The sequence below is a fragment of the Bos indicus genome, chromosome 25, assembly GCF_029378745.1.
Source record: "Bos indicus isolate NIAB-ARS_2022 breed Sahiwal x Tharparkar chromosome 25, NIAB-ARS_B.indTharparkar_mat_pri_1.0, whole genome shotgun sequence".
NCBI classification, from domain to species: domain Eukaryota; kingdom Metazoa; phylum Chordata; class Mammalia; order Artiodactyla; family Bovidae; genus Bos; species Bos indicus.
This window is the reverse complement of record NC_091784.1, coordinates 20,825,148-20,841,949: the sequence shown is the minus strand read 5'-3', so window position 1 is coordinate 20,841,949 and position 16,802 is coordinate 20,825,148. Positions and strand designations below refer to the sequence as shown.

Here is a 16,802-nt window from a genome sequence, read left to right as displayed (position 1 = left end):
ACAACATGGATTTAATGTTAGTTTCTTTCTCTAAACTCTTACGAATGCCACTATTTTTTTAACCAGTTTTTTTTTTTTAAATATGAATTGCGTTAATAGAGTAATTGATGTGCTTCAGTTAGAATGTCAGATTATCATATTTGGCAAGATATTTGGGGAGTTTCTGTTATCTAAGGATTAAGTTCACAGCTGCATTATTTGTAATAGCAAAGACTTGGAGACAAATGTACAACAGGAAAGGAGAAATATATCTATATTATACAGTGTGTAAGAGATGTATCTATCTATACAGTCATTAAAAATGAGGACGATCTATATTTACTGACACAGAAAGATAGTCATCATAAATTAAGTTAAAAAAGAAAGCAGTGCTACTCATGTATAATGTGATCTTGCTTTTGTTAAAACAGTTGAACAGGATACATCCACATAAATATACGCAAATACCACACACACACACACACACACACTCACACACTCACACACACACACACACACACACACACACACACACTCTGTAAAGAAAGCAGTCTCTGAAAGAATACCTAGTAAAGTGTCAACAGTGGTACTCTCTGGAAGGTGGAATGTCAGGAAGGAACTTTAATTTCCTATATTCATTTAAAAATTACAGACGTGTTACTGTTAAAAGAAAAAATATTTTGTCCCAATTTAGGGTCATGGTTAACTTTCTTCTTCACAGCAGCACTGAGGGCAAGAAAAAGTTGCCAGTGGCCCTGAAAGCAGAAATGAGCTACAGTGTCTGAGTGGTGTGTGTGTGTCGGGGGGCACTGCAACACCCAAGTCCATTTTGCACTAACTACATTAGCAAAATACGTAGAAGATGAGGTAGTTAAAAACTTTCTTAGATATGTGGATTACTTTTTCCCCTCTAACACGACTTATCAAGGATAGTGGGAGAGGTTTTCTTTGGTGGTTCTTCAACTACATTTGCATTTTGCCACAGAAAACAAAGCAATGTGAAAGAAAAAGGTTTTAAGTTTTTTTATTTAAGAAAATACTTGAACTGTCTTACACAACTAAATTAAGTATTTAAACAACATGAAGAGTGCCAGCGTCAGGACATAAGCATTAATTTTACTGACTTGCCTCAACAGATAATAAATATTGATTTAATGGTGACCAAACACATTGGCAATAGCAACTAAAGTGCCATACGATGGTCAGTTGGGGATAATCTCCTCTAAAATGAGAACAAATCCTTGAGTCCATTCCTTTTAGCAGAAACAATTAAAACCATCTTGGTAGAACCAGGTCTCGGCAAAACACACCACATGTATGGAAGGCTTCAAGAGAATGAAGAACCCACAAGCTTGAAGAAGCCTCCAGAGTTCTCTTCAGGATCAACAAGGTGCTTGTTATCATCGTGGTCCTCTGTATGAGTATCAATATTAGAGCACTGTGAATGTAGTAGTAAAGGGTGTTGAGTCCAGAGAAATCCTAGGGGGGTCAGCAAGACTGGCACGTTACACAGTCCAATACTTACCAATAAAATAACCACCCTCACCCATAAAGGCTGCTGATCTATGCATGTCTCTGCTTTCAGGAAAAAGTTCACTGAAACAATCCTGGAAGATAGGTGAGTGGGCCTTTCACATCTTCATGAAATAGTTTCAGTTTTCCTTTATAACCTAGCCCCAAGTTTAATCATGGTAATTCATGTAAAGCACTGCGTCAGGTCTCTGGACTATGAGAAAGCCACATTCCTTGAATTCAGAAGTTTGATCAAATTATAGAGAAGTGTTTAATAACAGCAGCAACCACCACTTGAAGGTTTACTACGTACCAGGAACTTTCCGTGCTTTACCTCATTTAAACCAACAATACCCTATGAGGTAGGTACTATCAGACCCGGGCTACCGATAAGAAAACCAAAGTGCACAGAGATTAAGTGATTTATTACGTGATTTATTGTGGAACTGAGACTTGAATCCAGGCAGTCTGGATTAGTTAGTTAGTTAGTTCTGTTACAGAGGTACAAGCAAAAGAGAAACACAGCACAAAGAATTAGATTATTTAAAATACGAGAGGGATTAAAGAAACTGCAAGGGGGAGGTCATACAGGCACAGCGAAGACAGAGAGCAAGGTGTAGTCAAAGAAAGAAGATGGTTTGTCAGTAAAAAGTGAAAAGAGAATGATGGGAAATCAAACTGAAGAGATAGCCTGAAGTCAGGTCATTAAGGGTTTTCAATATTATGCTAAAGAAGCTTGGCTTTCATTCTGTAACTGTGGGCGTAACAGGAACTCAAGTGAAGAAATGAAAAGTGTTCTGTGTTAAGATTATTTTGGCAGAAATGATTTGGGCCAACTGACTTAGATGGAGATTAGCTGAAGAAACACTAATTCAAGTGGCTATAGAATTTGAAGAACTGTCCTAGGTCAACAACTGCCCAAGGCCTATTTGTCAAACACATTCTTTTCTACAGTATTGAGTGTCCCGCTGAGACCTAGTTATGTGACTTTGGGAAAGTTAAGAAGCCTTTGAATCCTTGATTACTTCATCTGGAAAATGGAAACACTGAACATGCTTTTAGATTTCATCCAGCTCTGAAAATTTCAGTCTCCTGAAGAATGTCATCTTGAGATTTAATCTTGGGTGGTCTTAGTCTTTAGAACTGGGGCTTATTTGTAGAAACCTTCAATGTGCTTGAAAATATCCCAGTGTTTTTTTTTCTTGCTGGGAAAAGAACCAAAATTCTAAAAAATAATACATTATGCTTTCTATCTTTAATACAACTTATAAATAACTACTTTTATTTTGTTGCTGGGTAACTGTGACCCAGAAGAGTTGACTTTGCATAAAAGGAACCCACAGTCCTCTAGTCTTGGTGTTTTTCCTATAATCTTCTCATACAGTGGTTAGAAGAGAGTTGATGGAAGACTAACTCAAAGTATTTTTTAACTCATATTATTGTTCTTAAAAGACAGTGTGTTGCCTTTTCCTACAAAGAGAAGAAAAAGGCGTTTTTTTCCCCTCTCTTAGAAGTTCAGTATTTAGTCAACCACTGCAATTTCCAGTTGACCTATTCATTGATATTTATAGAAAATAACCCTTCAAATACCTCAAATCTGTGTTATAAATTGGGGTAAGATCTGAATGGTGCAAAAGTAGGGTGACCAATTAATTTCTTTTTGCCTGGAACTTTCTCAGTTACAGCACTGAACATCTCATGTCCCAGAAAAGCCCTGTCTCAAACAAACCAGGATGGTTGGTCATCCTAAGAAGATGCTGTTAAGGTCCAGAAGCCAAGAACATCCAAATCCTACCTTGTCTTAAACTCCCAATTCCCCATGAGGCTCCTGCAGAAGCCATACAGATAAACAGCAGTGAAGGGTAAACCTAGTGTTTTATTTGATTACTAGTTATTATTAGGCTGCTGCTGCTGCTAAGTCGCTTCAGTCGTGTCCGACTCTGTGTGACCCCATAGACAGCAGCCCACCAGGCTCCCCTGTCCCTGGGATTCTCCAGGCAAGAACACTGGAGTGGGTTGCCATTTCCTTCTCCAATGCATGAAAGTGAAAAGTGAAAGTGAAGTCGCTCAGTCGTGTCCGACTCTTCGCGACCCCATGGACTGCAGCCTACCAGGCTCCTCCGTCCATGGGATTTTCCAGGCAAGAGTACTGGAGTGCGGTGCCATTGCCTTCTCCAATTATTAGGCTAGGCTACTCCCAATACTCCTAAACAGAGTTACAGTAAAGCTGGGATGGAGCATGTGAATGAGTCTGGAAACCAAAGGGCTCTACATTGCTCCTTCAAGCCCTATTTTAAAATCTTACAAGCTAAGAGTCTTTGGCCTGAAATAAAGTAGAAACAGAAGACTGAAGCAAAGATGAAAGGCTTTAGGTCAATGTACAAGGAAAAAAGAAAAGATGAGAGCGCCTTGGCTCAGTACCTCTCTTCAAGTCCATGGAAATATGATACAGAAGAGACTGCCACATGTATGGTCTTTTATTGCTGAGTGCCTCTTCTTATTGGTAAACACACACTAACCCATGTTGTAGAATATTAATAGCATCTCTTCCCTAGGGGGTAGGTAGGAGAGTGGGAGAGGGGAGACCTTTCCCTGGCACAATGCTAACAACAAAATCAAACCAAGAGGCATCGAAGTGTCACTGTGTGAGTATGTGAAACCTCTACAAGAAATTTATTTCTAAAATAAAGTTTTAAATTCAAATCTTGTTTCAAAGTAATAGAAGCCTTTTTAGTTTCTTTAGTAGACAATTTATTTTGATAAACTTGCTCAATAACAAAAATACAAGTGAAGAAAAATTATGTTCATTTTATACAGTTTGTATTAACAATTTGTTTTTAAACTATTAATTGAAAAATGCTATAACCAATTAGAAAACAATCCTTAATAAAGTTTGGGGTAATATACAGGCCTTGATCACAAACTTTAAAATCTCTTGAGGTGATATAACTAATAAGTCCTGTGTAGGGAATCCAACCTACACAGGCCACTTTTTTCCTTCATATGCTTTTATCCTTCAAAAATTAGTTCTGAAAGACAGCTTACTATTTTGAATTGTGAATGTAAATTTAATATTTTAAAAGAAGATCAAAGTGGGTTGATAAAACAGCTACTATAATCAGAGTAACTTGTGGCTAGTAGTCTTTTAATAAAGACAAAATAAATGCAACATGTTCTTCCCATGAAGCCCACGATGCAAAATCATAGCTAAGAGTAGTATATTCAAAGTTAGTTTCCAATACCTTTTCAGGGTCTTTCCTCAAAATCAATAGATTGTATGTCACCAGGACTGTTCACTATTTTACTTAAGAGATTAAGTGAAATCACAGAACATCAAAAGGGATATCAAAGATTTAGGCAAAAGAGTAAAAATCAATGAAGTATTTTGGTCATCTAGAACATTAAAAAGAAAAAAAAAAAGGAGCCATCCTTCAAAAGCAAAACAAATGAAACAGAAAATAGGTTTATAAGAAATAGAAGAGTCAGAAAAATTACATACACACGTTAACAACATAGAACATGGATTACCTTTGGAAAGAATCATACTGAAATATTTGCTTTTAATGAATTGAAGATTTTTCATGTTTACAGATGTTTAGGCATGTTCAATAGGAGCTTCCAAAAATTTCAAACTAATTAAGTCTTGTGCAAATAAAACCTATAAATATTTTTCAGCAGATTTTACAGTGATGTTCTTAGGTATGAGAAGAATGCACACACTCTAAAAACAATGTAACAGACAAAAGTTTGACAAATGATTGCACCATTAAACAGTGTTTTATATACAGTTTACAAGATATGATTTCCTGCTATAAATTAATACTGTACTCTATAGTACTTATTATAGTGACCTTTTTAAAAGCAACTGCTGACAATTGTCTATCTTTTCACTTACAGGATTTATAGAATTTTATATGAATGAGTCCATTTCAATGTTTGGTCTGGAAGAGTACAAAGATGTGACTTCACATACTACTTGATGGGATGGTTTTCATCCTGGGTTAGAGTGCGGACTGGTTAGAGGGAGTTTCCCCCATCAGTCCTTTGCGCACTGGACCTCCAAGACAGTGATGAAATTAAAGACAAGTTTATGGTTTGTGTAATAGATACAAATAAAACCTTCAATTCTGCACTCTTATATGCGATACCACTGTAAGTGAAAGAAGTAAACAGTGGGGAAATTCTTAGCAGCTGAGAAACTTTCTCTCCCCATGCTTTTGATCCAGTTAGAAATACTTTGAGAAACTATTTACAATAAAATTCATCTTTTGGAAGAGAAAAGCTCTTGGTCATTATCATAAATTAATTTGAACCATACTTTGCTAAAAACACTTTACTTCAGTGGTATAAAAATGGCGACAACCAAAGCTTTCCTTCAAAGTGATCCACCTGACTGAGGTCCAATCGGGTCCCAATGAGAACTGCAATCCCTCCACAGCACATGTCCAGTGGTATTCTTAGAATGGACTAGACACCATAATACTTGGGGGAAATTAGTCTTCCTCAGGCATTTCCTAGAGATTTCTTTGACCCTGGGAAGGAAATGTGTGACATTCCCCCAGTACACTCAAGGAACACACCACAGTGGTGGCCCACCTCTTACCCTGACTCCTGAGTGAGCTGAAACACTGGGGTTTTCTTCTACAATCAAATACTGCTGAATTAACAGTAAGAAATATGAATGTCAAACAAGCCAGTGTGAAACACATCAGGCTCCTCCATTTCATACCTTGAATAACTGAGGAGGCAGCCCCATCTCTGAAGTAATCATTAAAAAACAAACAACAAACAAAAAAAACCAGTGCATTCATTTCCATTTGTGTGAAACAAGGGACCTACACTCTACTGAGAGGGACACTTGGGTTGCCGTTGCCATGAAAGACTCTCCTGCCCCACATTTCAAACAGGAGAAGGAGATTATCTATCGTGTTTATCTAGAAAAACAACTAGGCATGAAGGCATGGAAATGTGGAGAAGAGAAATACTGTATTTTAAAATGATCTGTGGGCTCAAAGGTTAGCTGCAATGTTGCTTTCAGGAAGAAATATAAAGCTGTGAGGTTAGTACAGCTCTTTAAACTAAATGCAAAAATGTTAGCTTTTAGCAAACAAGGCATAAAGCATTTAAAGAAAATATTGTATTGCTCATGTTTTTGGTAAAGGAGATTATTAATAATGCTTACAGATGAAAAGTATTAATTTTATGGCAGAGTGAAGTTAGTGTTATAAATAGCCAAAATATTGTAAATTGATCTTCCTAGTAGATTTTGAACTTATGTAAAGTTGTGTGCTTCAACATATACAATGCATTATTAATGTAACAGACCAAGCCAGTTGAAAAAGAGAACCTCTATACAACAGACAACAGTTGCCAATAATTTAAATAGTGTCAGATTCCCCAAATTATAAGATTTGACATGATCTTACCTTCTACTATCATGTACAAATAAATTAACCCTACAGAGAATTTTAGCTTAACTTAAAATTGCACCTAGAAAGGTATGGGATTATTTGTACCTATTACAAAAACCAGTTAAAATCAAGGGCTGCTACAAAGAATGAGGTAAACTGAAGACTCTCTCCACTATGCAGCCTTCAGATAAATGGCTTTTTTTTCTATTGGGTTCTAGGTTTGCACACCACAGTGTTTTGCTAGCAAAGCATTCAGAGTTCTCTTCCAGGAACTGTTTGCATGTGCGTGTATATAAATTTACACACACACATACACACACACACATATATACACACTGTATACTGCATCAGCAAAATATATATATTATATATATATTTATATAAATATAAGGAACATTTCCCCCACCCACCCACCCCCAACATGTTTCTTAGTGTTTAAATTTTTTTTTTTTGTACACAGAGAATAGGGAATTTCAGAATTTTTACATACATTTTAGCAAACAAGTTTTGATCTATTGGCTTCTTGGTGTAGTGATGCAATGGCAATCCATTCTGGTGCCAAAGACTCATACCATTACAAGGAAGCTGTGAACACTAATTTCTTAGGAGGTGAGGCCAGCCCCACATGAACATCTTTTGCATCCCTCTGGTCCGCCATGATTCATAAATACTTAGACTTTTTTCTTTTCCTCCCTCAAATGAATCATTAGACATTAAAAATGGAACAACAGAGTACAAAGGGCCACATGCTTTTCAGTATAAAGCATTCTCCTTCACTAGGTTGCTATCACAGTGCAGACCTGACTGCCTGAATATGCTCAGGAGATTTAGTCAATATTGTCTGTATTTGGTTATGGAAAAGGCTCTCCTCATTTTTTGTTTTTAAATCCAAAGTGCATAGTGAGAACAAATCAAAGCATCTGCTTTTTTCTTTTCAGCATCAGTTTCATCTAAGCATCTTCCTACGTGAGGACTACTCAGATGCCTTGCCTCTGTCCTCCCCACCCTCCAAAAATAAAAAAATAAAATTAAAAATAATAAAAGAGTCAAGCGATTTAGACATTCATCAGCCTGGTAAACAAACTTTGCCGGCAAATAGAAGTCCTACTATTGTAAAGAAAATTGATAAGACAAAAAGTACATATGATGACCCAACTACTGTGTTGTTGGGTAATTTATAAGGTTGACCTCCGACTTCATTGATGTAAAATCCTATTGGAAATATTAGGGCAGCCATACAGAAAAGGATCACTGTAAAACAAACCAAAACATAACATTAGTAACATGGTTTGGTGATTAAGAAAACAATGAAAATTTGGCACAAAGGAAGTTTATAAGCAGGGTTGTGGATTGATGACAACATGGTCAAATCTGTTGCAACATGGACCACTTATAAAAAGGTTTGCATATACTACAGATCCTCCAAGCTTAACAATTAAATACAACAAAAGCTGGTTTAGCCTTTTACATACAGTTTTGAATACAAGCATTAAGAAAGGCCACCAAACCTACTAAGTAATTGTATATACAATTCTTGACGATTTAAAGTAGTGGCAAAGGGCTCAGTCAGACAGGGTTTAAGTTCTGGCTCTACTAGTGTAATCTTAGTCTTCTGAAATTCTGAAAATGGCTAAGTTGTAGAAGAATAAACAAAACAATTTTAAGTCCTTTGCACAGTGCCAGGTTGATATTAAGTGCTGAATAAATGTTGATTATTATCATCCTAGTATTATTTTCCCAATTCTATGCTCTTCTCAGTTGATATTAGTTACAAGGAATTGAGAAAAGGTACATACAAATGTAGATATTATTTATCTTACCCAGTGTTTGGGCAGAAGTTATTCCACAGTTGGTTGTTTTAGAAACAGCGTGCTCCCCTGTGCTACCAAAGAAAATCTCTTCTTAAGAAACACAAATTACCTATAGATAGGCTGGCTCTTCCAAGAAAATATTTTGTGCTTTTTAAAGCATATTCATAGTCTTTCAACTTTCTCTGAAGGCAGAAATATTTCCTCAGCATATTGTGAAGGCAGAAATATTTCCTCAGTATATTGTGAAGGCAGATTACTGTAGAATCCCCATTACTAACTGAATGAGAAAACTTCGTGTTAAACCCATTCCCAGCAATAATGACAAAATCCTGGATAAATATACCAGTTGACACTTGTCCTAAATTGTTTGTGTTACTCAACCAACAAAATTTAATAGGAGAGTTCTGAAAAGGCCAATTATAAATATATCCTGGAAGGAATAGCTCCAGAAATGTAGTAAAAGGCAACATTTTCTTAGGTAATACACTAACTTAAGAAACACACCAGCACGCTTGTTTGCTTTGCACCATTTACGTGACTATTTTATATTAAATCAACACAGAGTTTATTTTCATTTTGGGCATATGACCACACCAAATAATGTTACATAAGCATATTTAGTTTCTTTTAGATACCTACTACAAAACGAATGAAAAATTCAGGTATTAAGTACTAGATTTTTTGGCCTTTCTGTTGTATAGTTAGCAATACACAACTTTATTAGCGCTGCCAATGTCCCCTCATCAGTGTTATTTGTCACCAACCTTTAATGGTTCTTGTATCTTAATATCGGAGAAGGCAATGGCACCCCACTCCAGTACTCTTGCCTGGAAAATCCCATGGACGGAGGAGCCTGGTAGGCTGCAGTCCATGGGGTCGTTGGGAGTTGGACACGACTGAGCGACTTCACTTTTTAATATGGTTTGATAAGTAAAATGAAACCACAATCTAAATAGCTATAGACAATCTAATAAAAGCAATGGGAAGACATTATTGTCTTAAAAACAATTTGTTCTTTAATATAGATTAATCTAACCTCAGGAAACACTAAAATAATTTATAAGTGCTTCAGACATATGCAGATGTTACTCTTGTTCATTCTGTTAACTGATGTGCCAACTTAATTCCTATCCTTTACTATTTTCTACTGTAAAATAAAAATCTATCTTTTATAGTAATCATTTACCACTTAATGACTATATTTAAAGCAGGGTTTAATATTTTACAAGTGTTAAATATTTTCCAAATTGGTTAGGAACAGCTTAATCAAATTTCTAGGAAGCAATGAACCCCTGATGGTATCCAACAGTGATTTCTAATCCAAGGAATCAAGTTATCTATACTTCCTGAGGAGTTTTTAATGCTGGTGGATAAGATTCTTTTAAGCTCTTGAGATCTGAGAAGTTACTTCAGATCTTAAGTACTGTTAATGCTGAAAATATCTATCAACTTTTGACAATTAAGTTCTGGGTCCTAAAAAAAAGTCTGTAAAGACGTAACTTCATACCCTGTATGGCATAGATTTCTTGGTGGTGAGAGCCAGATATCAGGTGTACTGGCAGACAAGTAAAGTAAGGTGGCGAAAGCAAGGACAAGAGTCAGACTTGAAGAAAAAGACACGTCCTTTTGTCACTCTTGCCGCCACAGGTGAGTCCCTCATGTGCGGCTCTCCTTTGAGCACTTCCTCTGTGTAAACCCATTAGAAAATTAAGTTAGTTTATATTCTTAACAAAACTACTGAGAAGTACATTTTCAAAGGCTGAATGGCAACACTAGGGGGAGTCCAACCCCCTCTTCTGACTGCCACCCCAGCACACTAGCTGGGGTAAAAAAATAATGCATTTAAGGAAGAGAAAGGCTCTATGCTTCCTTAGATGACATCAACCCTAAGATACACTGTTGAACCAAAAAACCAAGACACAGAATAGTATAAATAGAATAAATATGTATTTATAGAACACTCACACATATACATATATGTTTCTACACATAGAACACCTCTGGTAGGAAACCCCAGGAACTGGTGAGAATGGTTGCTTCCAGGAAGGGAGTCGTGGATAACTGGGCAACAGGCCATAAATGAGATTTACTTTTCACTTGGTCACCCTTTCACAGGCTCTGAATTATATATCATACACATATTTTAAGAAGTTAAATTATTTAACCTGAAAAATAAAGGAAAAAATCCTATATTTCAAGGTAGTACATTTAAATACATATGTAAATATTCTCTCTTGAAGAGGAATGGAAAACAAGATAATCAAAGTTCTTTGCTTTTATTGAGTCACAGAATCAATGGCTCATGTGAGTAACTTGGTGCTTTTCTTTGACTCATACTACATTGCTAACTTACATTTTAGGTTTTTGATATTCAGAGCATGGAAAGTGAAACTGTTAGTCACTCAGCCGTGTCTGACTCTTTGTGACCCCAAGGACTGTAGCCTCTGTCCATGGAATTTTCCAGGCAAGAATACTGGAGTGGGTCGCCATTTCCTTCCCCAGGGGATCTTCCCAATCCAGGGACTGACCCCAAGTCTCCTGCATTACAGGCAGATTCTTTACTGTCTGAGCCATCAAGGAATATGCACTCCCAAATTTTAACGAAATCCTTCTGGATGTTATTTAACTCCTAAAGAGTGAATTCTATCTGGATAAGTAACTATATCTGTAAGTAAAGATTCTCTTTAAATTCCTCATCAGTACCCTTTAATTTAGTAGCCCCATCTTTGTAACTGCCTCTAGACCCTACTATTTAGAAAACTGTCTCAGGCGGTCTGACCTCAAACAAGATCATCAACTTGTTTTACATTTCTTAACAAGGTTGAAGAAGCATTTTTATGTCAACTGCAACTTGATCTAGATTTTAAAATTAAGGGAGAAATAGAGATGAAAATAAAACAATAGATCTGGAAATGTATACATTCTCTAAAGAGAAAGAGCTTCATAGAGAGATAGGGAGAAAAAAAGACTCATGAACGAATATCCCTATCCTATGATCTTTAAGAATAAATTGAGTTGTAACATTAATAGGAATATATGGGATTATGCCTGCCCCTATAAATTCTACATGACAATATCAAGGCAAAGTAAGCTGTACTATAATATTTATTTTTTTAAAAATCTTAAGAAAACCTGAGATGATTATAAGATATTGAATTAGAAACTAAATCCTGTATTATTTGGCATAGGTATAGTTATGTTGTTCTTTAATGCAGAGTTTCTTAACAGGCCCTATTGGCATCCGGGGCCAGGTAAGTCTTTGTTGTGGGGCTATTCTGTGCATCTGTACCCTTCTTAGCAGCATCCTTGGACTCTGCTCACTACGCGCCAGTAGCATCCCCTTAGTTGGGACAATCTAAAATGTTTACAGACTTTGACAAATGTCCCCTGGGGGATAAAACTGCTTTAGAAAGAAGAAAGCAAAATTACAGGAATCTTTCCTTTGTGCATTTTTGTTGCTTTTAGCTTGGGAAAAGCCTGTGTTGTGTTTTGAAATTAAACCAATTTTGCAAAGTACAAGAGAATGTGTAATATATGTATCATACCCTTGGGCATAGCTTAATGGCATAAGAAATGTTGAGAAACAATTGTTAGATAGCTAAATGTGTTGATTTTTCAATGATCACGCAACAGCTTACAGTAGAAACTCAAATCAATGATATTAAAAAGCAAATCACCACCTTAAACTAATTTATATTTCTGTATATATTTTTCTAGATTTATCTTTATTTGACAGAAGATTCCAATATCTTTAAGAAGAGGAGAAGACTCAGGTTAGTGGTAGCTCTGAGTCACAGGCCTGGAAAACTTATGTCACAGTGTGAGCAAAAATAAAATTCATTAAAATAGCACTTTATTCAAAGCAATTAAGGTCTGGATGTCCTGGTCTTGTGGTGAGAATTCTGAAGAGCTGATGGGACTGCGTGGAGTCTATCTGATGGCCGTACACAAATGGTGCTCTTTGATGATTAGAGAGTCCTTATTACTGAGACTTGAATATCTTCATAAAAATACCAGTGTGAGTGCCTTCTAGACAAATTTACTTAGCACAGGTTACTTACTTCCAGTGAATGCTATCCATCGAGCATATTTTGTGGCTTCTCTTCGCCAGTGGGAAGCCACCAACAAACCACAAGTGACAGTCAATGAAATGATTCCCATGATGATAAAAAACAGTGTGGTGACCCACTCTGGGGGAAGCCGAGGTGGGATGCATGTCCGGTCTCGTCCATGGATTGTTTGACACTGTCGCACAAGGCCCACAGTGAGTGCTCCTGGGGAGAGGCAAAACATAGGAATATGTCAGTGGGTTTGGCACACCCAGGGAACAGTCCCTACCAACACCCCTTAAATCTTATTTCTCTCTGAGTGGGTCATCCCAGCACTTAATTCCACTGGGTCCTACTCTGCAGCATTATGCTGTAGTCTGCTACGTAGAAATATTTCGTTTAACATGCAAAGTAAACTTAAACAAACCCCACAAGTCATAGAAGGCAATCATTCAGTCATTTTTTACTTTTCTGGGTGCTTGAGTCAAGCACTGTTCTAGGCTCCAGGGAAATAAGTGAACGAGAGAGATGAGGTTCCTGCTCTCGCTGGGCTTATCATTCTAACAGAAAGAATTGAAACTTTTCTATTTCCAAATCTAAGTCTCACCGTATATTGTTCTGGCTGAGAAGAAACACACTTTTAAAAAAATTAAAGGCAAACTTGAAATATTTCTAAGTGTAATATGTAGATAAAATTAAATAATGGATAAAATACTAGAACCAATATTATTTTATTAAATGTAAAAGGTCTAAGAATATTACAATATAAGCATTTTTCCATGAAATTCAAGAAAATGCTAGAAAAACTAGTAAGTTCACCCTGTTTGGTAAGTTCAACAATTTTTGTACAATGTGAAAGTGCTCACATTGCTAAATCATTACTAGCATGCTTCAGCAAAAAAGCATAGAGGCATCAGTGCTAACTTTTAAAGCACCTCTCTCCCATTTAAATAAATGAAAGCGTTTTTTGTAAAACATTAAGTGCTATTTTTAAACAAACATGTTTTCATGTCAAACCCAAGGAACCCCTCTATCAAATTTGGGGTAAATTAATTTACAGAAATCTAGACAAGGAAGATGAAAAAGTAATTATTTTATCCTTTTCTCCACTAAGAAGAACAATTAAAATGTTACTTCTGAGTAAAACTTGCTTGCTTCTCCCTTTTAAGAGCAACTGCAAATGGGAAAACAGCTGCCAAAAATACAAGAAATTTCTGGAGCCACTGAAAACATAATAGATTTCTGCATCTTTTGTTGGTCTTATTTTCTTATTATGAACAAGAGCTACAACAAAAAGACAGTAACCTCAAAATCACAGCATGTGCCATGAACAAGTTCCTTTGTGAGGCATTTTGGGGAGCTGCCCTTAGTGGGAGCAGACAGACCAGGGCTGGAGCTGTATATATACGTGCATATGTGGGGCTGTTGGTCGGGTGCTGCTTTCCTGCAAGCTGCCTTTGCCATTAGTACATTTTTAGAAATAATCAATGCGTTCAAAGAAAACAAAGAAAAAAAACAGCTCTGCTCTCAAAATTGAGTTGGGGTCTTTTTTTTCCTCTAAGGCTAACTTTGTAACTTTTCAAGAGTGGAAGACAATAACTCAAATAAGCTGGACTTTTTCTCTCAAATCATCTGGTAATTAGGTGCTTCTTGTGATCTCCGAAGAGGTGCAAAGAGAGTTATAATTATGGGATCATCTCCAGCAAGGTGGAGGAGGTGAGGGGGGAGAGGGGCAGAAAGTTGAGCAAGCCTTCACAGTAATGCCACGTTATCCGCCTTCTATAGCCGCTGTTTGGAGTGGAGTGAGTTCATAGGCTCAGTTCAAAGTTTCCGACAATCACTAACCCCCCAGATCACGGATTGAACCTGTGTCTCCTGCTCTGGCAGGCAGACGGATTCTTTACCACTGAGCCACCAGGGGAAGCCCAACCTTTTCAGTATCTGGTAATTGCTTGAGACCAGAAAAGGTGCGACAACAGGGGTGAGGAGGTAGCAGAGAGTTGTGTAATTGTTCTTAAAATGAAACACTATAAAGTTTTCTTGAAAAGGAAACTTGGGGGAGAGAGTGTGTCTTATTATGACAAGCCATTTTATAGTAATTTGGGAAATAAAGCATTCACAGCAGTGCTCAAGCACTTCTATCAGGAAACCATTCCTGATCACTCAGCAAAAAACTTCTAACAAATTACCCTCTGTAGTCACTATTTCATTTATAAAAGCTCTAATTACTGTGAGAATAGACAACAGGGAATAAAAGACCCTCTGGAAAAATTCAATATTATGGATTCTGATTACAGTAACAACTTTCTTCACGACTTAAATATCAGTACAAAGACACTTTCATCAGTAACTCTAAACAGCCAGCACAGTGAAATTTAAATTTGAGAATTATTCTTTGCTGGTAAATATTTGAGGCTGTAGGTTCAATACATCTCTCCTTCAAAATATTTCAGAGTATCCTTTTATTGCCCCTCTTACTTTCCATTTATGGGCATGGCAAAGAGGACTCAAATTTAATTTTCTGTGCCTGTAGATTGTTACGCTTTCTGAGTAGGACTGCTTTTTCCTCCTCTCCTGAGAGGCACACCACACCAAATGAATACAAAGATAATAAGTAAGAAAATGAAAATTATAGCTATCAGTTTAGTTCAGTTGCTCAGTCGTGTGCGACTCTTTGCGACTCCATGGACTGCAGCATGCTAGGCTTCCCTGTCCATCACCAACTCCCAGAGCTTGCTCAAACTCATGACCATCGAGTCCATTGAGATAGCTATACTTCCTAGAAATCAAATGGAGATAACCTGACAGATGTTCAGCTTTGAAAGAGGAGTTATGCTCCTATATTTACAAAAGGCCTTATCACTACAAATCAAGACCTAATATTCAACAGCTACATTCTGAAAGAAAAGAAAGCTAATACTAACAGGAAGGTATACTGTATATAAGAAAATCAACTCACAAATATTTTATTGAATGTCTTTTACATGCCCACATTTCTGTAGTGGTTTGAGATTACAAAACTAATACTCTGCCACACTTTCAGTTAAAATAGATTTTTTTCTTAAATTATGCAAGTGTTAGTGCAAACAGTGGTGGGTCAACATTGTTGCTAATATTCATTTTCCTAAGACTCTAGGGCAATATAATTTATATCAGAGTTACATATTTTCCATAAGCTGTCTGGATGTAGGGAACTGCAAGGGTAATTGTGCTGCTATTGTTGAATGTTGTAAATTCAGGTACTCTGAATACCCGAACTTTCACCAGGTCTTTAAATTTCATCTTTTACCTCAAAGTATTATCTCCTACCTGCAGATTCAAATCCACCACTCACACTGACTAGCCAAGATCCTTTACATCCTCCAAACTCTCTGAACACACTTATAGACTATATCACATAATTGTGCACTTGATTTTTTAAAAATAACTTTTATTTATCTATTATTTTTGGCTTTGCTGGGTCTTCATTCCTGTGTGGGCCTTTCTCTAGATGCGGTGTGTAGGCTCATCATTGTGGTGGCTTCAGGGCACGCAGGCTTCAGTAGTTGTGGGCACGCAGGCTTCAGCAGTTGTGGGCACACAGGCTTCAGCAGTTGGCTTCAGTAGTTGTGGGCACGCAGGCTTCAGCAGTTGGTTTCAGTAGCTGCGGGCACGCAGGCTTCAGCAGTTGTGGCTCCTGGGCTCTAGAGCACAGGCGCAATAGTTATGGTGCGTGGGCTTAGTTGCTCCGTGGCATGTGAATACTCCCAGATCAGGGATCGAACCTGTGTCTCCTGCATTAGCAGGATTCTTTATCAGTGAGCCACCAGGGAAGCCCCATGCACTTGATTTTAAGGTAGCTTCTTTTAGACCCAAACAGAAAATGAGGGAACTGAACGTTTTACTTCACTGAAAGCCCTCAGAATGGCCTGCGGCAGTGGGCACAAAGCAGGAATTAACAAACATTTGGTGAAATTAAAAAATAAATTTAAAAATCATATTGCATTAATTAAATTTTCTATAGAACTCACTGTGATTTCTTGAAGCACACTAAATTAAGC

General features: G+C 37.1%; 1 protein-coding gene across 1 annotated transcript in view; it reads right to left on the bottom strand.

Moving 5' to 3' along the window:
* Window positions 1-978: 978 nt before the first annotated feature.
* The window catches only part of MOSMO (modulator of smoothened), an 82,222-nt gene continuing 66,398 nt past the window's right edge, over window positions 979-16,802 (bottom strand). Inside the window, exons 2-3 of the mRNA XM_019988217.2 lie at window positions 12,775-12,987; window positions 979-8,153 (exon numbers count right to left, since the gene is read on the bottom strand). Of these exons, the coding sequence (XP_019843776.1) occupies window positions 7,969-8,153; window positions 12,775-12,987 (398 nt within the window). The 3' untranslated portion in view covers window positions 979-7,968. The remainder of the gene's footprint in view (window positions 8,154-12,774; window positions 12,988-16,802) is intronic.